Genomic DNA, 24,979 nt, shown 5'->3' on the forward strand with positions numbered 1-24,979 from the left:
ATAAGTGCCAGAAACAGTATTACTGCCTTATGTTTTTCAGTTACTAATTGAACAAGCGCTACAAACTTTTGCGGCGCTATACAAATGAATGATAATAATATATGTAAATTACAATAGGTATAAGGGGATACACATGTTTTGTACGGCAAAGTGTTTATAGCAGGAACCGACACATTTCCATGAAATTCTGGAGGTAGTCAAAACATTGAAGAATCAGATAAATATTTTTAGGAACCAGAGAAGGATTTTATATACATATATATATGTATAGTCTGAGTAGTTAGGAGCCAGAAGCAGTGGCTCTATATGTGTACAGTAAAAGATTTGTCCATCCCAGTTCTATAGCCTAAAAATCATATTATATCTCAACTAAATTACATCACTTACTTGAAATTACTGCTGGCTGCTTGTTTTTTGTGTGATACCGTTCCTGAAATTTCTGTAGAACAAGAAAAGATTATTATCAAAAAGCTTTCTTTTCACGATTTACCTGTGTATGTTCTTAGGTATGGATCGAGTAATAGTGTATATGGACATTCCAAATATTTTATTTCTACTGCTTTTTGTGTACTCAGCAAATAATCTAATTTTAAACTAAATCTCAATTTGAATAAATCAGTAAAGCGATATTTGGTATTCTTGCCATGTAATCTATTACCTTTTATGACACAGGCAGGGACTATCAGACCTTTAGGTATGTTGGATTTCTCCAGATGGTCTGAGGAAGGAGGAGGAGTATGTTCCCACAAAAGTTACCTGAATAAATGTCATATGTGCATTAATAAAGCCAGTATATGCTGATATTGTATTGGTGACTGCATATCCTGCCTTATATTTACACAAATACAGGTACAAAACCCTTTATCCAAACTGATTTTAACCGGAAAAGGATTCGATTTTGGAAAAGTTTGGATTTCTTGAATATTTGCATCTGTAAAATGGGGCATTATGGTAATATTTGCATGTCATAATACAACTTATATCTGTAACCTTAAGGTAGTTTTATATAATTTTTAATACTTTTGTATACATAGTACCATTAGAAAGATAGTACGGTACTGTAATCATAAGGTAATAGCTGCTGTTCCAAAGAAATATTGACTACAATTTGCATTTTAGAACATAAAAACCAAACCAATGTTGCAGGCAGAGAAGATTGTGACTTACTGATGGGGAAAATAGCGATTTTTAATAACTTTATATAAAAATAAAAATTAATGAAAAAGTCTGGCTTTCTAAATAATTCTAGATTTCTAAACTCCTGATTTTTGGATTGGTACCTGTATATAAACATAAAAATGTCTTGAATACTTTAAAGTGGTGTAAATAAAATGTTCATCAATATAAAATAAAACATAAGTATTTATACACAAACAAAAACACACACACACACAAAGAGAGAGAAGCGCTCGGTCAGGAGCAGTATTTTTTTTTAATCCTAATTGTGCCTTTCAAAGAGAAAAACTTTCCTGAAGTATATAAGTCTGATCCCACCGAAAAAATACCAGTCAATTCTCCCCTGAACAAAGAATATGGAAACCGAAGACAATAATGTTGGTCTCCTGTAGGCCTTCTCAGTGAGGTGCAGCCATATTCTTCTAGGCCAGTGTTTCCCAACCGTGGTCCTCAAGTACCCCCAACAGTCCTGGTTTTCATTATAGCTGAACTAGAGCACAGGTGAAATCAGCTGATGGATGAGAGCAGGTTGGTTACTGATCAGCTGATTACTTCACATGTGCACTGGGTCAGCTATAATGAAAACCAGGCCTGTTGTGGGTACTTGAGGACTGCGATTGGGAAACACTGCTCTAGGCAAAAAGTCCACGTCTGGTCTGCCCCATCACCCTTAGGGATACTTTCACTAGTGTCATACTACAAATAAACGAAGAGAGAGAGAAGCACTCAACCAGGAATGAACAAAGGCTCAGTAGCTTGGTTTTTGGCAGGTCACCACCTGGGACCAGCCACTTTTATCCCAATTGTGCCTTTCACAGAGGAGAACTTTCAGTCTGATCCTATCTAAAAAAAGACAGTCCAGCCCTGAACTAGGAATATGGCAAACCAAGACGATTGTTCTGGCCTTCTATAGGCCTTGTCAGTGAGGTGCAGCCATATCCATTCTAGGCACATATTATTATTATTATTATTATTATCATTTATTTGTATAGCGCCGCCAAATTCCGTAGCGCTGGGTACAATGACAGGGGTATACAATGACAAAGATTTGTGATACAATACAAAACATAACAAGACTAAACAAATCTAGCACAGGAGGAAGAGGGCCCTGCTCCGGAGAGATCACAGTCTATAGGTTTAGGGTGCAGAGACATAAGGTTGGGGTAGCTTGTTACATCGGTTGTATTTGCAACAGTGAGTCAGGCAGTTCATGTACATGTATTAGCTTGGTTCGGATGCGGGATGGAGGAGAGATGGTAAGCCTCTCTGAATAGGTGGGTTTTCAAGGATCTTCTGAATGTGTATGAGTAAAGCAGGACACAAATTTGTCAGGCTAACATCCTTTTCCATTAATACAGCAAGGATTGCATAATGAGTCTGCTCACTAATAAGGGTACTGTTCATAACTATTCATTTGCTGCAAATATAAATCAATGTACTTGATTTATAGTAAATATGCCACAGTACATAGTTCCTGTAATCTGGCAATGAATGTGTAATGCTTAAAGGGACAGTCAAGTCCCAAAAAAACTTTCATGATTTAAATAGGTAATGTAATTTTAAACAGCTTTCCAATTTACTTTTATCACCAATTTTGCATTGTTCTCTTGGTATTCTTAGTTGAAAGCTAATTCTAGGAGGTTCATATACTAATTTCTTAGACCTTGAAGACTGCCTCTAATCTGAATGCATTTTGACCACTAGAGGGCATTAGTTCATGTGTTTCATATAGATAACATTGAGCTCATGCACGTGAAGTTACCCTGGAGTGAGCACTGATTGGCTGAAAGGCAAGTGTGTCAAAAGAACTGAAATAAGGGGGCAGAGGCTTAGATACAAGATAATAACAGAGGTAAAAAGTGTATTTATAGTGTTGGTTATGCAAAACTGGGGAATAGGTAATAAAGGGATTATCTTTCTTTTTAAACAACAAAAATTCTGGTGTTGACTGTCCCTTTAATATCATGAAAAGATATTTTACAATACCACTAATTAAAAAACAAACCCATACTAAGCATAAAACTACCCCCAGTACTGCATATGTGGACCCAACAGATGTAAATGTTGGTGTTTTTTTTGCATAGGATAAAGCTATATTTTCAAATGTTTCAATTATAACAAAACCACTGAGCTTCAGGAATGTATCTCATATCACAATAAAATATACCACTTGATAATAAGATGAATTTAAAGCAATATTTTACCTTGGTACAAGCAGGGGTGGAATCCTTGCAACATTTGTGAACGTTTACATTGCAGTCTGAAGGAAAAAAAACATGTATCTTTTCATTAATAAATACACAAATAGTTTATACACCTTTCCATTCTTCAGATTTATAGCAGAGTAACACACTTCAGCTTTAAAAGGGGCAATAAACACTTTTTAATTAGATGACATTTCCATTGTCTTGAAATACAATTGCATATCAGAAACATCTAAACATCTTGTTTGCTGTTGTTGCTTCTCAAAAGCCAACTCCGCTCACCATTTGCCTCTTTGAAAGAGCCAATCTGAGCTTGAGTCTGCAGACAACAAGGCTAGCCACAATCATCTTGTTAAAGACAATTAGGGGGGTATGTAGCAGGGTTAGCCTTGATAAGTCTCCAGTGTGCTTTCCAGTTCTGAGAATTAGAAAATCCTAAATTTATAGAGCTAAATTACATGAAAAGGGCACACAATAAATAATAAAAGTATATTGCAAAGTTGTCTTACTATGAATAATTAACAGTTTTATTAAAATATCAAGGTGTTTACTGTCCCTTTAACTTGTGTTGAATTATAGTCTGAATTTTCAGGACCATATGAGTCTTTTCTTCTGGCCAAATACAACCATAGTTTACCAGAGCGACCCAAGTGGACTTGAAAGTTTGAAACACAATATATGTCACTCAATAAATAAAATAGTTATAGTGTAAATTATATGGTCAATAACTAAAAGGACTATAGTGTTAATTGTATGGTCAATAACTAAAAGGACTATAGTGTAAATTGTATGGTCAATAACTAAAAGGACTTTAGTGTAAATTGTATGGTCAATAACTAAAAGGACTATAGTGTAAATTGTATGGTTAATAACTTAAAGGACTTTAGTGTAAATTGTATGGTCAATAACTAAAAGGACTATAGTGTAAATTGTATGGTCAATAACTAAAAGGACTATAGTGTAAATTATATGGTTAATAACTAAAAGGACTATAGTGTTAATTGTATGGTCAATAACTTAAAGGACTTTAGTGTAAATTGTATGGTCAATAACTAAAAGGACTATAGTGTAAATTGTATGGTCAATAACTAAAAGGACTATAGTGTAAATTATATGGTTAATAACTAAAAGGACTATAGTGTTAATTGTATGGTCAATAACTTAAAGGACTTTAGTGTAAATTGTATGGTCAAGGACTATAGTGTAAATTGTATGGTCAATAACTAAAAGGATTATAGTGTAAATTGTATGGAGAACAGGACCACTAAATAAATTAGAATTGAGTAACTGACGAACACACAAATTAAAAAGACAACGCAATATCACTTACTTTAAATTTAAAATTAGCAATAGAATATTTTCTCGCAATTTCCCATCCCCTTGTATCATGTGACAGCCATGAGCCAATCACAAAATGAATATATGTATATAATGTTCACTTTGCACATGCTCAGTAGGAGCTGGAGCCTCAGAAAGTGTGCATTTAAAAAAATGGTGCATGTTTTGATAATGGAAAGTTTTTTTTTAATTGTATGCTTTATCTGAATCATGAAACTTTAATTTTGACTTTAGTGGCCCTTTAAACAAACTAAGAATGCCAGATTCATGAGAGAGAGAGAGAGAGAGAGAGAGAGAGAACCTCCTGACACCTAAGAGGCTTAGCTCAGTTCAAGGGGGAGTCAGAGTGATCCAGAAATGAGATTGATCAGTATGGGTGTCTCAGAGGCGCGACAGGGGACCTAGGGCCGGGTTGTGGCAGTCCAGGGGCACTGCCTTGCAGTTTGACGAGGAAATGGGCATTAATGTATGGGGGTTTAGCACTTTGCTGGTTCCAGTATGTTAAGCAAGTACATAAATATGTTACGGAAAGACGTAGGCTTGACAGAGAGTCAGAGCTAGCAAACCACTGAACCCAATTTTTTTTTTTCGTGATTCAGATAGAGCATGATATTTTAAGCATCTTTCTAATTTACTCCTATTATCAAATTTTCTTCATTCTCTTGGTATCTTTATTCTAAATGCAGGAATGTACGTTTAGATGCCGGCCCAGTTTTGTTGAACAACCTAGGCTATTCTTGCTGATTGGTGGATAAATTCATCCACCAATAAAAAAGTGCTGTCCAGAGTAATGAACCAAAAAAAACATTAGATGCCTTCTTTTTCAAATAAAGATAGCAATAGAACAAAGAAAAATTGATAATAGGAGTAAATTAGAAAGTTGCTTAAAATTGCATGCTCTTTTCTTCTTTTTTTTTCTTTTCATACTTGGAAAGTTATTCCTCTTCAGAACAATAATTATAGTATTAGCAAACACATATTCTCAGATAGTTCCAATGTAAATATTTATAAGGGTGACAGAAGATTTTATTTTCCCCATATTTCGAATTCAAGGAGCATGTTGGTCAAAATGAAACTTTAATGATTAAGGTAGAGTGCATATTTTTAGTTTCATTCTATTCCGTATACTCATTTTTTAAAAACAGCTCCTTTCCATGATTGCATACCTACGTAGGTCCTGGATTGTGCACGTGACTTAAGTGCTATATGTAACACACAGTTATAAATATTGCTGCAGAGTTGCTAAATAGTGTTTAAACAGCTGCACAACCCTGAGCCCAACTAGATGTACTGTTATAGAAATAAGCTAAGTTTCAATAAAGAATAATTTAGAATTGTTTCTTTTTGAAAGGGACGGTCAACACCAAAATTGTTATGGTTTAAAAAGATAGATAATGCCTTTACTGCCCATTCCCCAGCTTTGCACAACCAACATTGTTATATTATTATACTTTATAACCTTTAAACCTCTAAATTTCTGACTGTTTTTAAGCCAGACAGCCTCTTAATCACATGCTTTTTTATTAGCTTTTCACAACAAGAGACTGCTAGTTCATGTTGGCCTTATAGATAACATTATGCTCTCACCCGTGGAGTTGTGGATGACACTGCACTAACTGGCTAAAATGCATGTCAATAGATAATAAATAAATAAAAATGTGATCAGGGGGCTGTCAGAAGAGGCTTAGATACAAGGTAATCACAGAGGTTAAAATATATTAATTAAACCATTTTGGCTGTGTAAAACTGGGGAATGGGCAATAAAAGGGTTTTTCGATTTTTTTAAACAATAACAATTTTGGTGTTGACTGTCCCTTTAATTTAAAGTGCATGCTCTTTTGAAAATTTCATTTAAACTGAGCTTATCTACCATCAAAACCGTGGCTCTAGTTTTGTTGCTTTGTTTTACATGTTAGCATTTGGTACAAATCCCAGCGTGCAATCAAATCCATGACATGACACTTACTAGAACACTGCAGCGACTCCTTCCCCATGAGGGCTTTCTCACACACTAAACATGGCACAACTCCAGAGAATGTACCCGGCACAAAATGGTGCTTGTTCACTTTTTCCTTCTCCTTCTCCTTCTCTTTAGAGTCTTTAGTTTTGTTCTTCATAATAATTTGTTAAAAAAAATAGGGGGAAAAAATAAAGGAGAAAAAAGGATAAAAATAAATAAATAAAGGCAGTGAACATCAGGAAAACATAATCAACAGCGAATATAGAAAACAAAATCATTATGAACAAATTAAATAATTGTTTTTTTTAATAAAAATGTTCCACAAAAGGAATTTAAAGGGACATTAAACACTTAATAAATGCTGGATAGAATGATGCATTCAAAGAAAAGATAAGTCTGAGCATAACATGAAGATATATTTTTTTAAGTTTCATTAGCTGTCTAAATATTGATAAAAACAAATTATGCTTACCTGATAATTTAATTTTCTTCTGAAGGGAAAAGACAACGGCTGCAATTCATTACTTTTGGGAAATACAGAACCTGGCCACCAGGAGGAGACAAAGACACCCCAGCCAAAGGCTTAAATACCTCCCCCACTTCCCTCACCCCCCAGTCATTCGGCCAAGGGAACAAGGAACAGTAGGAGAAATATCAGGGTGAAAAAAGGTGCCAGAAGAACAAAAAAATACAGCCATCTCAAAGATAAGAACACGGGCGGGAGCTGTGGACTCTGAAAATGAAATTATCCAGTAAGCATAATTTAAGAGAAGAGTCCACAGCTGCATTCATTACTTTTGGGAAAGAATACCCAAGCTAGAGGACACTGATTCCAAACAACAGGTGGGTACAAAAGGCAGCCCCTTCGAGAGGCACCACAGCCTGATTACACGACACCCTAAAAAATATAGACGATATGGGAGAAAACCCGAAGCCCAGTTAACAGCACATTAGTTACACCGCCGCCAAAGCCGAACTAAACCACTCAGTCCCAGAGACCGTCAAGCCCAAACAACCTCCAATGAGTCAGCCCCGCGGATCACGACTCCCAATGAGGGACAAAGACCTCGATCTGCCCCCAAAAAGGAGAACAGATTCTCATGAAAGATCCAAAGGATCATATCACGCTGCAGAACATAGAACAATCCATGATTGTCGTACAATAGCAATGCCCAGGGAGACAAACTCCTTAGAAACACAAGGACCGAATAAAAAGAGATCCATACAAAGGGAAACATGTCCCACAAGGACTCTAGGAACACCCTCATATCCCTGACCCTGTACCATACCCCAAGGTACTCCAGGAAAACCATGAGTTCCCCATTGCCTCATATTAGATCTAGACCTGCAAGCTAGACAGCAGAGATAGAAGAAATAGGATAACTATCCCAGCAGCTAATAAAGAGTTCTCCAAAAAGAACACCAAGAGTCTAAACAGGAACTCCCAATGACCAGCTTCCAGGTAGCAAGCTCACCGTTGCTAAACCCAAACACTGAAAGGCATTTCAAAGCTTGCCAACACCCACTCCAAGTGTAATTAGCTGTAGCTGGTTACACCCTCAAAGTGCAATAGCTGTAGTTGGACTCAAATGCAAACCTTCCAGGGGCTCACCGCCCTCTGGATATCGGGCTCCAAGGAGCGTTCCTTCCCAGCACCGAACACCAGTAGAAAAGAGGAGGACATCCAAGACCTCCCACAAAGGAGAGAACTGACTCTAAAGATAACGGTCAACCTACATAGAGTAACCAACCCCCAATCTTCCCTTTAGAAAATGGTCCCAGCCCAAAGGCTAGTCAAAACCAAAGACAAGAGTCCCAGACTTCCGGAAGAGAAAGAAAGGGTCAATGTAGGAACAAAGCCCCCCTGTTAGACGGCTGACCGTTACTACAAACGGTATGCTACCATGAGTCAGGATAGACATTGTACTCGGGTACGAAAACCCTACACGCCTGTCTTCTCTAAAAACAAGGAGCATGTCCCAAGGGAAGAAGGCCCTCAGACCCTCAGCATCCATATATCAGGATCCAACATATAGCAGGAGCCCCATAAAAATCAAAACTACATTGCAACGGGCGGACCGGTTTGACCATACATTTCCCTGCCTTTTTGTCCTATCAAGATACCACCCCCCCCTCCATTCTCCCCAAGTACACACCTTAGTCAAATTTACCCATTGGGGTCATGCATTATAATAATTTCTGTCCCTAGACATTTTGACTGTGGGACTTCAGTCATTCCCATTGTCTCCTACTGTGGTTTTAATATATATATTTTTTAGCATTAACATTAGTTAAGTTTTAAAACCTGCCATTTTGTGGGCCTTTCCTATACTAGTAGATAGTGGCTTATCCATTTAGTGTTGTTGAGTGCTACTTAAAGGGACATTATACACTCATTTTTTCTTTGCATAAATGTTTTGTAGATAATCTATTTATATAGCCCATAAAGTTTTGTTTTTTTAAATAAATGTATAGTTTTGCTTATTTTTAAATAACATTGCTCTGATTTTCAGACTCCTAACCAAGCCCCAATGTTTTATGTGAATACTGTCATCTACCTTCTCCAGCTTGCTCCTGTTTGTGTAAAGGGTCTTTTCATATGCAAAAGAAGGGGGAGGGGGGGGGGAGTGTCTTATTTCCCACTTGCAGTGGGCTTTCCAGCTACCTTTTCAACAGAGCTAAACTGACAGCTTCTAAGTAAGTTTTTAAACAGTTTTATACTGGATTTTTATATCAGTATCGCTGCGTCTTATTCTTTTTTAGTAGTGTCTTTTACATGCAGTTATATGAAAATGAGTGTATACTGTCCCTTTAAGTACATTCTTTTCAATTGCGTTAGCAATTCTTGTTTTTCTCAAGTATCTCATTAATGTACAGCACCTCAGTCCCACCAGATATATCCTTATAGTATCTCTCTCCTGCAGTATTCCACAGGGGACAGTTTACTTGGTAATAGGACACAACACCAGTAGTGCCATCGTTTTCCCCCTCTTTTTTTCCTGCAACTACATCGCAACTCCCCTTGCAGGATTCTGGAATGCAAGAAGGGAAAAGACCCTTACAAGGCAAGCCACCAAGGACCCACAGGTCGCTCCAAATACTAAGGAAACTCTGAACCCGGAGAACCCTACCTCCGCTCTAGAAGAGAAGATAAATAAACAACGGAAAACCACCCTACCATAGAGGTAAGACCCCCTCGGCCATATCGCCAACCCAGGTGAAGATACCTGGAGTCTACAGGAACAGCGTAAATGCACCAGAAGACCAGTAGGGAACCGTCAGAAGGACCTAAAGCCTAAGCCGCAAAATGGTAGGCATCTCTCACAGAGCCCAAGCCTCTACGGAGAGGCCCAAGGACCACAAACATCTAGTGTGAGATCGAACTGTCAACACACATCCAAGGAGAGACACGGACCTAGGTCAGGGTCCTTGAAAACGGGATCAATTGACTATCCAACATCCAGAGGAACCCCAAACTGCCTCCTACAAGGAGGAATGCACCTCTAAAGTCCGTAGACTTGGCGATCCAGCAATAGCCTCAACCCAAGAGTCGCAAAGGACTTCCTTAACGGTCTAAGATTCAGCACCCAGGGAACTTGGATCGCAAAGAAATCTCATAGGCAAGCGATAGTACGTGCTACACGCATAGGCAAGGTAGCCACCAACACCCGAAGGAGAATGAGAATCCTGTACCCTGCTCGCCATCCCAGAGAATCAAACTGAAGACACCTCCCACGAAGCTCCTAACGGAGCATCGAGGATAAATGATCAACTACCTGACCCCAGAATGACGGCCCTCCGTAACCGACCTCACCTCTTCACTGACAAGCCCAAAGGTTAGAGTTGCAACGAGGACGGAAAAACACCCGAACATTGAGACCATGGTCAGAGCAAGGGTAATGGAAGAGACAACAGCCAGAGATCCTTAAAGGATCTATCTTCCAAAATCATCTTAAGCAGACAAAAGCTGGAGCTTCGCAACTCCACACAGAGCGCAGGGAACCCCTGCACACCAACTCTGAGAGTAACACAACTCTGAGCAGAGAAAACATGCCCACACATCCAGACCAGATGATCCACCCAAGGCGGGAAGGAAGGAAACTCTGCCACCACAATAAAATGCTTAATAAGCTAAAGAGTCAGCGTCCGGAAGAGCCTCGAGTGAAAAAGCAAATCATTAATCACTCGGCACACCAGGCCACATAGGTCACACACATCTCCTAACTCCCAAGGGACCTGAAGAACCATGATGATGTCTGCAAAAAACAGATCCATATCCCAGACGAGAAGCCTAAACAACCAACCTAGATTGGCACTCATAACCCTCCGTACAGAGAGGTTGTATTTAAACAACAGGCCTCTTACTTCGGTGGGATCCGAGCCCGGAGTTCATAGAATAGGCAAAAAGACATTCAGAATCCAGCAGGATTAATCAGCACCACGAGGGTGACATGAACCCTGGTAACAGCCAAAAAAGTATCCGACCAGTACCTGCCTGGTATAAAGAGACTCTAGAACTGCCCAAGGTCTAAGAAAATTCATTTGGAAGGATAGATAAATGAACTAGAAAAACATAATTCTATTGTTCAAAAAATGCGCAACTTCTGAGGAAGTGCCCACAAGACTTAAATCTCAAGTATCAGTTCCAGAGAAGAGCGTTCATAAAAACGAAAATCTAACAGACATGAGCTTAAGAAAAAAAAAATTAAACGCATCAATCCAGATCAAACAAAATAAAATGAAGGCCGCACACATCGGGTGAACGCCAAAGGTGAATGAGGATGACAACAGGACTAGCCGATGAAAAACCCCATTCACCAAAGCTCAGAACTGGAACCGAAAAACATAAAGAAAAAGAAAACAGCGACGTTAAGGAGATTGGCTTCATCCCCAAACGTCATATCCATTTTGCCATCCAGCTACTAAGGCCTCGGATCCCTCGGCCCGTTAGGACTGGGATCCTCCAACATTGCCAAAACATGTCTTAAAAGAACATGAAGGCGAGCCAGACAATAACGGATGGCAAAATCATCCCTCGTCGGATCAACTGAAGACCCTGGCCCCGAGATAGGGGCCCCTGAAGCCTCAGGGGCCAATGCTTCCCCAGAAGGCCGAACTGAATCGTGCGATCCCATGCTCGACGGGCCCTGGTTAACGGAACACGGACAGTATCTAAGAAATACTTCACTTGGGAGATATAAATAGTTCAGCGCCATAGAAATGGCCATGCAGAACCGTGCCGTAACCTCTGGAGGAAACAAGCCACGCTCCGGAGGAGTAAAGGCCATAGGGACACCTGCTTGCGTAGCCGGGAAATGAACTGGGGCACTCGCTTCACAGGTCATGGAAACCTCGGAGGTGGATGGCTCAATACACTCTAAGCTCCCTGCTTCGGGAGAAGAGAGTAGTCTAAAACGGCAATCAGAACATAACTGATGGCCATTGATTACCTGGGCCATTTCATATTCATCACAAGACACATCCTCCGTATGGGAGGCATCCGTGTCGCGCATATCAGAATCCTCCATAATCTTGAGATTACAAAAATGACAACAAACTAACTGGCACCCATTAACACCCCCAATGGCTGGGGCACTCACCACCTCCTGTGAACCAGACAACCCACGAGCAAGACTCTCTCGTCGCCCACAGTCAGCACACGGAAGTGAAAAACAACGTAACCACACCAGTCACGAGGTGTACCGTGCCAGTCACGAAAAGGAAAAATCTGGAAAGATTGCGTCATTAAAAGAAGGCCGTTATGTTCCGCCTTAGTATATAGCTACACATTTGGAGAAAGAACCATATAACAAACATAATTAAAAGTCCCCCCCATTCAATAACCCCCCTCAGGAGATAACCCATGATTCCTTATTAAGATAAAAGGAGTCCCACTGGGACCCTACCTTGTTTCGTTACCATTACATTCACATATTGAAATAAAATTAAACAATCTTACCGGAATCTATGCCGTGGAACAGGAACACTGCTCTTCAAGTGTTACAGATAGTAGCCTCGCTTCTGACATGGACTTGAGTGAAGAAAGGTAGGCAGCGAAACTCATCAACGCTGATAACCAAGGAGCTTTTAATATGAGTCGGGATGGATTCGCAGGAAAACTCTCCCTGCATCTCCGAACTTTCATCCATGCTCTCACTGAGAGGCTGACTGGATTACTTAAAACTCCAGTCCCATTGCAAAGAGTACTACCCTCCATCTCAAACTTCTGACACTTTTCTGCCAACCTCCTGTGACGAAAGGCATATAATGACTGGGGGATGAGGGAAGTGGGGGAGGTATTTAAGCATTTGGCTGGGGTGTCTTTGCCTCCTCCTGGTGGCCAGGTTCTGTATTTCCCAAAAGTAATGAATGCAGCTGTGGACTCTTCCCTTTTAAGAAGAAAATAAGTGTAAAGTTCTATTGTATATAAAACAATAGGAGCTTCCATGTTGTAACTTAGGTTACCTTCTCTGCTGTGGCCAATTAGAGACAGTTAAAAATAGGTCGCTAGTGTGTGAAGCCAATAGCAGTGTGGAATATAATTATATTCTGCACTTCCATTACAGGAAAATGGGACAAAATAAATTATGAAAGTATATTGCAGAAGCTCCAATACTACAAACAATACAGTCTTGACAAAGGTCCCTGCGAGGAAAGAAACTTTGACTGAACCATATGATGTATTATTAACAATAACTCACCATTAAGAACTGCAAGTGCCTCTTTCACCGAAGTTTCTACATAAATACCTTTGAGAGTACACAGGCAATTTACCACTACAGTGAGTGCTTGGAACACCGAACCACACTATATGTATATATAAACAATAAGTTATTTTATATTACCATCTCAAAGAGTTTAATGTCCCTTTAATAATTTTAAAAAGAAACAAAATGTATACAAAACAATTAAGTAAAAAAGATAAAGATTACCTTAATTATAAAGGCTACAGTAATCCAAAACTTACACACTCAATTCTCTATAAAAAAAGGAGCATGGAAGACCTGTAGTCCATAAAAAATAATAAAGATCTCTGCAGAGGAGAACCTCACAGAGGAGAGCAAGTGTGACAACGCACATGGCACTTATGATAACATTATTTTTAAGCAAATACAAAAGAAATTTAGTTCTGCATATTTTTCTTTTTCTATCAGTGCAATAAATGCATTGCATATTTTGAGAACATCTTGCCAGCTTTTATTTGGCAAGATAAAATGTCAAGACTGACAGGCAAAATATAATTAGAAAATATAAGAGGGGGCGGAGCTCGGCCGTGCAGGCAAATGGCCGCAGTGTGAATCAGCTCCGTGCTGGGAAAAAGGACCCAGGACTATATACCTGCAGGAATCACCTTTCACAGTGGTACACAGGTGACTAAATATGTGGGGACACTAACCGCCATGGTCTGAAGGCGATTTGAGCCGTGATTAGGCTGAAAACGGACCGCTCTTTAGCTGCAAAAAAGACCGCCGCCATCTTGGAAAGGGACGTGTGCGAGCCATGCGGACACAGATAACGGGGCTCCTCTCAGACTCGGCTCATATATGGGGGTAAGCTGAATATATGACCCACAGCATATAACAACCGCACAGTGGGACAAAGGGCCACTTATGATACATGTCAGCACCATCAGAAGGAGAAATAAAACACCCGCCACAAACTTAAAAGCTCCCTTGACCACACGCACAACTGAATGGGCCTTTATGTGATAGGAGAGGGGGGCATAAAGCACTGATCCGGAGAAATGAGACCCTGAATAGCATCACCATAACATGGTGTGGAGCGCACAACCTGCTCTCAGTAAATCGTAACAGAAGCACATCACACCTGATTGTAAACCTTTAAATGGGCATCACTAACAGCTTAAAACATTACTATCTCCTCCTCAAAACAATAATCCTGGGAAAGAGCACACAAGATAGCTGAACACTTTTACTACCTACTTAACCGCAAAACATGGCGACTAAACGCTTGCCTAAAGGGGAGAAGCTCACAAAAAGCCAGACCAACGTACCAGTTTCTGTGAGCACATTTTTTCAACTGCCAGATACAGTAGCTAACCCTGCTCATCAGACTGCAACTGCCACTGAGACCTCCATTGATTTATCAAGTACCTCAGAAATGCAGATAGCTACTTCTTACATTACACAGTTAAAACAAGATATTGCCAACCTGCCATCAAAAGAGGACTTTGCCTCCCTAAAGGCATTAATAACCAAAGAGCTTACTTCCATGAGAACAGACATAAACGCATTAGGGAGCAGGGTAGAGGAAGTAGAAGACATGCAAACTACCATCTCTGAAATGGTGGGGGCCCTAGATACGCATGCTAATGTTCAATCCTCACAAAGAGACAATGCAAGAAAAAATTGAGAATCTCGAAAATCGCAGTCGGCGGTCTAATTTAAGAGTGCGGGGTATACCAGAATCAATAAAAAGCTCAGAACTTAGAGAATACATGCAGAACCTTTTTCAACATCTGATGGGGGACCCAGATATACCCGAAATGGAATTGGAAAGAGTACATCGGGCATTACGCCCACCCCCACCAACTGGTGCACCGCCCAGGGATGTTATCCTTAAATTCCTGAGATTCACTGACAGGGAGGAAATCTGGACCAAGTCGAGACAACTGAGGAAAATAATGTATCTAGATCACACCTTACAAATATACCCAGATATATGCCCAAGCTCCCTACAACGCAGAAGAGACGTCCGATTTATCACCACTGCACTACAACAGAAAGATATCAAGTATCGCTGGGGGTTTCCTTTTAGCTTGATGGTATCTAATGAAGGCTAGACTCACACCTACAGAGGGCCTCAAGACCTGGAGTCCTTCTCTAAGGGCTTGGGCCTGTCACTCCAGCTGCCTCACCCATCAGAGAAGCCACCTGACAAAACAGCTTCACCACCACACACCTTGACAGGGACACAATGGCACAAAGTAGTCCATAAGAAGAGGAAAGACAGACTGAATTGATGATGTTTATCGAAGGACTTAATTGTCTTTCAGGTTCCATGGTTGGGTAAGATTGGGACAAAAGTTACTTGTGAAGCCATTTTTGTTGTTTATTTTACATAAATTGTAGGTACCAGCAGCTGCCTCTAGCATGAGGCGAGCACATTGTCTAGAAGAAATCCTAACGTGTGGTCTTACTACAATGATAACTGTAGGCAATCACTTGCCTAAACCACCCACACGGACAATTCTAATGACTGTATGATGTTGTTGTGTAGTATGTATAGACCTAACCTGTCACAACCATGCTATTACCATTGTGCCAAAATTTACAACCCATCTTATTATTACCCGTTTATACCATCCTTTCAACGGATGTTAAATAATTCCACATTTGCCTGGGTCCAAGTACCCGGCTGACTCCCTACCCTATTATGATAATTGTTCTGTCGGGGGGACTGTTCTTAAGTCTCTCCGGTGATGTTTTTACATGTTTCAACGTTAACTCGTTAATTTTTGTTGTTGTTACCTTTGATGTTTGTTATTGTTTAACACACTGTGCTTGCATAATCACACCTACACCTTCTAATACCTAAGTACTGATATATTCTGTGTCGTTTCTCACTCTCATAGCTACGTATAACTCTCAACTGATAGACACTAGCCCCACTACCAAGCGACAGATCGTAATTACATTGACATATGATGGCCCCCAATAACACGCAGTTGCACATCATAACAGTCAATGCCAAGGGTCTTAATTCCCCAAACAAAAGGAGTATAGCTATTAAGGATTTTAAAGACAACAAAGGGGATATAATAATGCTGCAGGAAACCCACTTCCTTCACAAGAAAGAACCCAAAACGTTTAGATACAAATTTGGAGAGGCATACTTCGCATCGAATCGCAGTAAAACGGGGTGGGAATATTAATCAAACAGGGCATACCTTTTACTTTATTTAGCTTAGCACAAGATCAAGAGGGCAGGTATTTGATCTTGGTTGGCAAACTTTATAACACAATAGTCACAATGGCCTGTGTATATGCCCCTAACACCCAACAAGACATCTTTTTTAAACGCCTTTCGGATGCCATACTAGAGATTAAAAGGGGACTGTTGATACTAGGTGGGGACCTTAATGTCTCCCTCAACACAGCATTAGACACATCAACTGGGCTCTAGTAGTTAATACCCTCTTAGACAAAGATTGCAAACTACTCGAACTCAAATTACAACAAACTTACTATGACAGCGATAACAGATGTAGTAGATTGTTGGCTCGCAAACTGAGACGGCGGACTCACCGCTCATATATTCTGTCTATATTCTGTCTATCAGTAGACCAGGGAAAGACATGGCTTACTCCACCTCTAGCATATCAGAGACATTTCGCGCATACTATGAGTCCCTCTACAACTTGCCAACTGCTCCCACTACTGACACATCTAATATTACCCTCATAGAATCCTTCCTCAAGGACTTAGACATACCACAGGTCACCCAGGAACAAAAAGAATCTCTTAATTCCCCCTTCACTATGAAAGAACTCCTCTCGGCCATAAAAGACCTACCGACTGGAAAAGCCCCTGGCCCTGACGGCTTCACTAACTACTACTATAAAAAGTACAGTAAGATACTTGCCCCACACATGCTGACCCTTTTTAACTCCATCTCCAGTAAAGAACCATTCCTTAGCAGCTCTCTGGCCGCACATATAACACTGATCCCAAAGGAAGGTAAGGACCACTCGAGAGTCGAGAACTATAGGCCGATTTCACTACTGAACACCGACGTGAAGATATATGCCAAACTGCTGGCGGCCCGGCTGAACGCCTTACTTCCAAATTTAATCCACGCTGACCAAGTGGGCTTTGTTCCCACAAGAGAAGCTAAAGACAACACTGTACGAGCCATTAATTTAATCGACTATGTGAACCATTGTGGTATACCTACAGTGGTAATATCCACTGATGCTGAAAAGGCGTTCGACCGGGTCAGCTGGCAGTTCCTCCAGGTGGTCCTTATGAGAATGGGCCTTGGCGAGACATTTGTAGATAGGGTATTTGCAATGTACCATTGTCCAACAGCTAGAGTCCGGGTAAACGGGTCTCTATCAGCCCCATTCGGGATATCTAATGGAACCAGGCAGGGATGTCCTCTATCCCCGCTTCTGTTTGCTTGTGTAATAGAAATGCTGGCGTTAAAGGTTAGATCCATGGTAGACATTGAAGGAGTAAAGGTTAAGGAACATCAACATAAGCTGCTTCTGTATGCAGATGACATGCTTTTTTTCTTAACGAATCCCATACAATCTATCCCAGGTTTATTGAAACAGCTAGATGAATTTGGAAAGATCTCAAACTTCCTTATCAATCAGAGTAAATCAGAAATTCTAAATATCAACATCCCAGAGGGGGACCTACCACTTATTAAACGAGTATGTACATTTAGGTGGCAAAATAGCAAATTGAAATATTTAGGGATATTTCTAACCCCAAAGATTACCCAAATATTCAAGACAAATTTCTTACCTCTTCAATCGACCATAGTATCCACCCTGTCCTCATGGCGTAGGAAACCCCTATCCTGGATAGGTAGGATCAACGCTTTTAAGATGAGTATCCTGCCAAAAATACTATACATCATACAGACACTACCCATAGCCCTCCCACGCACTTTTCTTACGTCCTTGCAAACTAAAATCTTTGAATTCATATGGAACAAACGCCACGCACGGATCAATAGGAAAGACATGTATCAGACATTAGATAACGGGGGACTAGGGGTACCTGACTTAGTCGCATACTGGAAGGCCACACATTTACAGAGAATAGTGGACTGGTACACTAACTTCAACTTTAAAATCTGGGTTCGCCTCGAACATGACATAGCTGGCTCATTACACTTGGGCACACGGTGCTGGACGCCGTCAATTACTAGATCACCTCAGATATATGTCGCACAGACAGTACAGGAGACCATGTTGATATGGGAAAGGACACTTGTAGAGTACCCTAACATCTCGTCTACCTACTCTCCTCTCACCTCTTTCATCTCTAATAAAGAATTTGCCTCTGGCCTTTTAGCAAAGATAAAAAATTATACACAACCGGACAGGGAGTTGATGATGTGTCACCTAGGGAATGAAACTCAGTTGCTCTCTAGAACGGCCCTAATTGAAAAAGGCTTTAATTGTTTTAGAGATTGGTATTTTTATATGCAGTGTTATAACTACTTGTCAGGACATCCGCATAAAAGGAATATGCTGAGGCCACTGACGATACTCGAGTCCCTGTGCCATAAAGAATCTCCTACAAAACACACTCTATCAATGATATATGCACTACTGAAACAAAATGCACCAGGCCACACCCCCCACTTCATCAACAGATGGGGGGAAGAATTGGGAATCCAGATATCACACATTGACGCATCTAAGATATTTATAGCCATTAAGAGATCTGCCACATCTAGCAACCTTATTGAGTTAAACCTGAAACTTCTGCACAAATGGTATCTTACCCCATCAAGATGTCAGAAAATATTCAGGGATGCCTCCAACCTGTGCTGGAGGTGTCATGACCAAATGGGCCATATGGCACATATTTGGTGGCTTTGCCCTAAAATAATCCCAATGTGGGAAGAAATCACAAAGGAAACGTCAAGGTTATTAGATAAAGCCTTACCAGTAGACCCACTCTTGTGGCTGTTTCACATCGTCCCCAAAAAATTCACTCCAGAGCAAACTAAATTATTTAACATAGCAAGTAATAGTATTAAGATACTAATAGCCAAGAACTGGAAAAGCTCCGTAATTCCGACCACTGCGCTATGGGTGCAGGAGTGCAACCGCTCCATACTGCTAGAGGAATACCATTACCTTAAACAGTGAAGGTTAGACAAGTACATACAGATTAAGATTCTCTGGGAAGAATACTTGAGGAATAAGTTTGACCCCCACACATCATAACACCTCACATCATAACACCCGTAAGACATAAAACGCCAAAATGTATGACCTGAGATATTGGTAGGGGAAGTGGAAGCTGGTATAGAAGTATTAGAGGGGGAATACACGAGAGACACCAGGAGGCACAGTGTGTTGTTTTTTCGTTGTATGTGTTATTATATGATTTATTGTTCTTTACCTTTCTTACTGTATGTTTATTTGTTAACAGCATTGTGTATGCGCAATCTACACATAATTTATGCTTACCAGATAAATTCCTTTCCTTCCTGGCAGGGAGAGTCCACAACTTCATTCCTTACTGTTGGGAAATACAACACCTGGCCACCAGGAGGAGGCAAAGACACCCCAGCCAAAGGCTTAAAAATCCCTCCCACTTTCCCTATCCCCCAGTCATTCTGCCGAGGGAACAAGGAAAAGCAGGAGAAATATCAGGTTATAAAAGGTGCCAGAAGGAATAATATAAAAAGGGAGCCGCCCATCAGAAAAATAAATTACGGGTGGGGTCGTGGACTCTGCCTGCCAGGAAGGAAAGGAATTTATCTGGTAAGCATAAATTATGTTTTCCTTCCATAAGACAGGGAGAGTCTACAACTTCATTCCTTACTGTTGGGAAAACTATACCAAAGCTCCAGAGGACACTGAATAAATAACTGGAGGGAACAGAAGAGGTGGACCCTATTCTGAGGACAATACAGCCTGCAAAACTTTTCTCCTGAAAGCTGCTTCAGCTGAAGCAAAAACATAAAACTTGTAAAATTTAGAAAAAGTATGTAAGGAGGACCAGGTAGCTGCCTTACAAATCTGATCCATAGAGGCTTCTTTCTTTAAAGCCCAGGAGGAAGCCACTGCTCTAGTGGAATGAGCAGTTAACCTCTCATGAGGCTGTTGTCCCGCTGTCTCATAAGCTAAGCGGATGACACTCCTCGACCAGAAAGATAGGGAAGTCTTGGAAAACAAGATAAGGGGGGTCACATTGCAAAGCAGAAATCTCAGAAACTCTGCATGCAGAAGCAATAGTCAACAAAAAGAGAACTTCCAGGATAATAATTTAATGTCAACAGTATGCATAGGCTCATACGGAGCCTGCTACAAAACACGAAGAACAAGATTGAGGCTCCAAGGTGGAGCCCCCGATCTAAACATAGGTCTGATCCTAGTCAGAGCCTTGACAAAAGACTGCACATCCGGAAGCTGAGCCAATCTCTTGTGCAGTAACACCGACGGGTGAGATCTGTCCCTTCAGGGAACTAGCAAAAAGATCCTTCTCCAGTCCATCCTGGAGAAAAGATAAAATTCTGGCAATCTTAACCTTGTGCCAAGAAAAACCATGCTCTTCACACCAGTATAAGTAAGTCCTCCACACTTTATGTTAGATACGACGAGTAACTGGCTTACGAGCTTGAATCAGAGTGTCGATAACACTCTCATAAAAACCTCTCATGGCTAAGACTAAGCATTTAATCTCCACTCAGTCAGCCTGCGTGGACCTGTACAAATGGACCTTGTATCAGCAGGTCCCTGCGACAAGGTAACTTCCATGGAGGAGATGAGGACATCTCCACCAGATCCGTGGACCAGGACCTTCGCAGCCACATTGGAGCAATCAGAATCACTGATGCACGCTCCTGCTTGATGTGGGCTTCCACACGAGGGAGAAGCGGTAATGGAGGAAAAAGATATATGTGTTTGAACCTCCAAGGCACTGTTAGGGCTTGAGGATCCCTCGACCAGTACCTGGGAAGCTTGGTATTGAGGCGGGATGCCATGAGATCTATCTCCGGCATCCCCCACTCGCTATATATCTCTGCAAACACCTCGGGGTGGACAGACCATTCCCCCGGGTGAAAGGATTGCTTGCTGAGGAAGTCCGCATCCCAGTTGTCCACACCCGGAATGTGGATTGCTGACAGCGTATAGCTGTGGGTCTCTGCCCACTCCAGTATCTGAGATACTTCTCTCATCGCCAAGGAACTTCTCGTTCCCCCCTGAGTTATATTGTCTGATTGAAATCTGATAAACTGGGACGAACCCAGAAAGGGCCAAGCCTTCAGAGCACTGAAGACTGCCCGGAGCTCCAAAATATTTATCGGAAGGGAGGACTCCTCCTGAGTCCACAGCCCTTGTGCCTTCCTGGCACCATAAACGGCTCCCCAGCAGGATAGGCTTGAGTCCGTAGTAACAATCTCCCAGGACATTCTCAAGAAGCACGTGCCTCGGTACAGATGATCTGGACAGAGCCACCAAGAGAGAGATTCTCTCGATCGGCTGTCTAACACAATCTGTTGGGAGAGATCTGAATGGTCGCCGTTCCACTGTCTCAGCATACATAGTTGTAAGGATCTGAGACGGAATCTGGCAAAAGGAATGATGTCCATACAGGAAATCATGAATCCAATCACCTCATACACTGAGCCATGGAGGCCCGGAGGACAAGACATGCAGAAGTTAGATTGCAACGTCTCTGGTCTGTTAGAAACATCTTCATAGATATGGAGTCTATTATAGTAGCCAGGAAATTCACACTGGTATTTGGAATGAGAGAACTCTTTTCCAAGTTTATCTTCCATCCATGTGATCGAAGACGACTTAGAAGAGACTCCGAATGCTTTTCCGCTAGACGAAAAGATGGTGCCTGTACCAAGATATTGTCCAGGTAAGGTGCTACTGCAATACCTTGTGTTCTGGCAACGGCTAGAAGAGCCCCCAGAACCTTCGTAAAAATTCTTGGGGCAGTAGCTAGGAAAAAAGGAAGTGCAATGAATTGGAAGTGCTGATCCAGAAAGGCAAACCTCAGGAACTGAAAATGTTGCCTATGTATTGGAACGTGAAGGTATTCATCCTTCAGGTCTATAGTGGTCATAAATTGTCCTTCCTGAACCAGAGGAAGAATTGACCGTACCGTCTCCATCTTGAAGGAGGGGACCCTGAGAAACTTATTTAGACACTTTAGGTCCAGAATTAGACAGAAAGTCCCCTCCTTTTTTTGGACCACAAAAAGGTTTGAATAGAACCCCAAACCTCTTTCTTTGATAGACACTGGGACAATTACTCCTAGAGAGATAGTTCCTGTACGCACCCTAAAAAGGCAGCTCTCTTCTCTGGTCTGGTCAACAGACTTGAGAGTAGGAATCTGCCCCTGGGCAGATGAGATTTGAAACCTATCCAGTATCCCTGAGATATGACCTCCAGGACCCAAGAATCCTGGACATCCCGGAACCAAGCTTCTGAAAAAAGAGACAGTCTGCCCCCTACTCAATCCGATCCCGGATCGGGGGCCGCCTCTTCATGCCGATTTGTTCTCAGCGGGTTTCTTAGTCTGTTTAGACTAATTCCAGGACTGAGCCGGCTTCCAAGTACTCTTGGGCTGCTCTGGCTTGGATGAGGATTGCTATTGTTGGGATTTGTCAGGACGAAAGGAACTAAAATTAGAAGATTGTCGTCCCTTAGACCTGTTGTTCTTATTCTGTGGTAGGAAAGCACCCTTAGCTCCAGTAACCATAGAAATAATAGAGTCCAGCCCTGGACCAAATAAAATCTTCCCTTTGAAGGGAAGCCAAAGGAGTCTGGATTCGCAGACCAAGATTTCAACCAGAGAGCCCGACGGGCTAAGACCGCAAAGCCAATAATCTGCATATTCGCGTCACAGATGAAAGAATTAGCAATTCTCAGAGCCTTAATTCTCTCTTGAATGTCCTCGAGGGGCGATTTCACCTCAATGAGTTCTGACAGAGAGTTGCACAAGTAGGAAGCTGCTCCAGCAACTGTGCCACAGCGGCCGCCGGTTGAAACAAAAACCCTGTATGTTGAAACATTTTCCTCAGAATGTTTCCATTTTTTTATCCCAAGGGGGATAGTAGTACGCTTAGCAAGCATTGAGATAGCACCATCCACCTTAGGGATGGAACCCCACATTTCTAACAGAGTCAGGGACTGGGAATAATTTTTTTAAAGTAGACAAGGGGGAAAAAGACGATTAATTCTTTCCCATTCGTTGCTAATAAAGTTTGCCATTTTAATGGGCACAGGAAAAGTCAGAGGGACCTTCCCGTCTTCGTAAACCCTGTCTAATTTAGGGATCTTAGGTTCCTCAGGTAGCGTAGCCTCTGGAACCTCTTGCGTAGACAAAACCTCCTTTAATAAAAAATGCAGGCGCTCAAGCTACAGAAGTTAACTCATCCTCGGATAGCTGAGACATAATAGCTAAATCCAACAAATATTTAGATGACTCCAGGTCAGGAGAACTATGTTTAACCTTTCTCTTACACTTGTCAGAGGAAGGTAAAGCACTCAGGGCCACAGACACCACCGATTAAGTCCACAGGAAAAAAGCCCCCTCCAGATGGAGGATTAGTTGTATTGCAGTGAAATGCATGTGGAGCGGGTAGCATAGAAAGGGTAGTAATCTCATGGGACATGAGAGGTAGACAGCTCAGAGGGGCTAATAGCGCTAAGAATATTAGCCTGCTTGTCTCCCTTCTTAGACTTTAGAACAGTGTTTAGGCATATGGAACAAAATTGAGCAGGCGGGCAAACCACGGCCTCCTCACAATTTAAACAGGAATTACCAGACAGTTAACAGTGAAAACGCTCTCCTTAGGAGTAAAGTCTGTAGCAGGATCGTAGGAAATAAAGAGACCACACCCGGTCACATGGTGCGTAAGGCAGGACTTCCCTGCTATTAAAAAGGGCGCCAAGCTATTATGAGCTGCACAACACTTCAAAAACTAAAGTGAAACCTGTTTGTTCCAAGCCAAAAACACACAGTCTATGAGCCCAAAACAAAAACTTACACAATAAGCAGTATAAAAAAAACAAGCTTTTCGATTAATCTCTTTGAAGGAGATATTAGCCCTTGAAACTATCAAGGTACAAAGGAGCCACAGTGTGACCATGTATAACGTTTGAAAGTGTATATATAAAAACGGTCTTACCCTCTAGGATCCATGCTGTGGAACAGACACAGCCTCTCAACGAGTTGTTAGCGATAGTCTGGATGGGTTTGCAGAAAAACCTTTCCCTGCATCTCCAGACTAACTTTCATCAATAATCTCACAGAGGTTGACATGACTACTTACAACTCCAGTAATCTCATAAAGGGAACATACCTATTACAGGACTATCGTGACGAAAGGCAAAGAATGACTGGGGGATAGGGGAAGTGGGAGGGATATTTAAGCCTTTGGCTGGGGTGTCTTTGCCTCCTCCTGGTGGCCAGGTGTTGTATTTCCCAACAGTAAGGCATGAAGTTGTGGACTCTCCCTGCCTTATGGAAGGAAAATAATCAATTTATTACTAATAACAAATATATATACACATATAAAAATCTCTTGGATATCACAAATACAGATAATAAATAGTATCTTAGGC

At 41.3% G+C, this 24,979-nt stretch overlaps 1 protein-coding gene across 4 annotated transcripts in view; it reads right to left on the minus strand.

The window, feature by feature from the left end:
* The window catches only part of ARHGEF28 (Rho guanine nucleotide exchange factor 28), an 813,355-nt gene that overhangs the window by 177,918 nt on the left and 610,458 nt on the right, over positions 1-24,979 (minus strand). For all 4 annotated transcript variants that reach the window (XM_053701420.1, XM_053701419.1, XM_053701422.1 and 1 more), the window contains 3 exons: positions 6,685-6,829; positions 3,381-3,436; positions 388-439 (listed from right to left, as the gene is read on the minus strand). In XM_053701420.1, the coding sequence (XP_053557395.1) occupies positions 388-439; positions 3,381-3,436; positions 6,685-6,829 (253 nt within the window). The remainder of the gene's footprint in view (positions 1-387; positions 440-3,380; positions 3,437-6,684; positions 6,830-24,979) is intronic.

This window comes from Bombina bombina, chromosome 2 (genome assembly GCF_027579735.1).
Source record: "Bombina bombina isolate aBomBom1 chromosome 2, aBomBom1.pri, whole genome shotgun sequence".
NCBI classification, from domain to species: domain Eukaryota; kingdom Metazoa; phylum Chordata; class Amphibia; order Anura; family Bombinatoridae; genus Bombina; species Bombina bombina.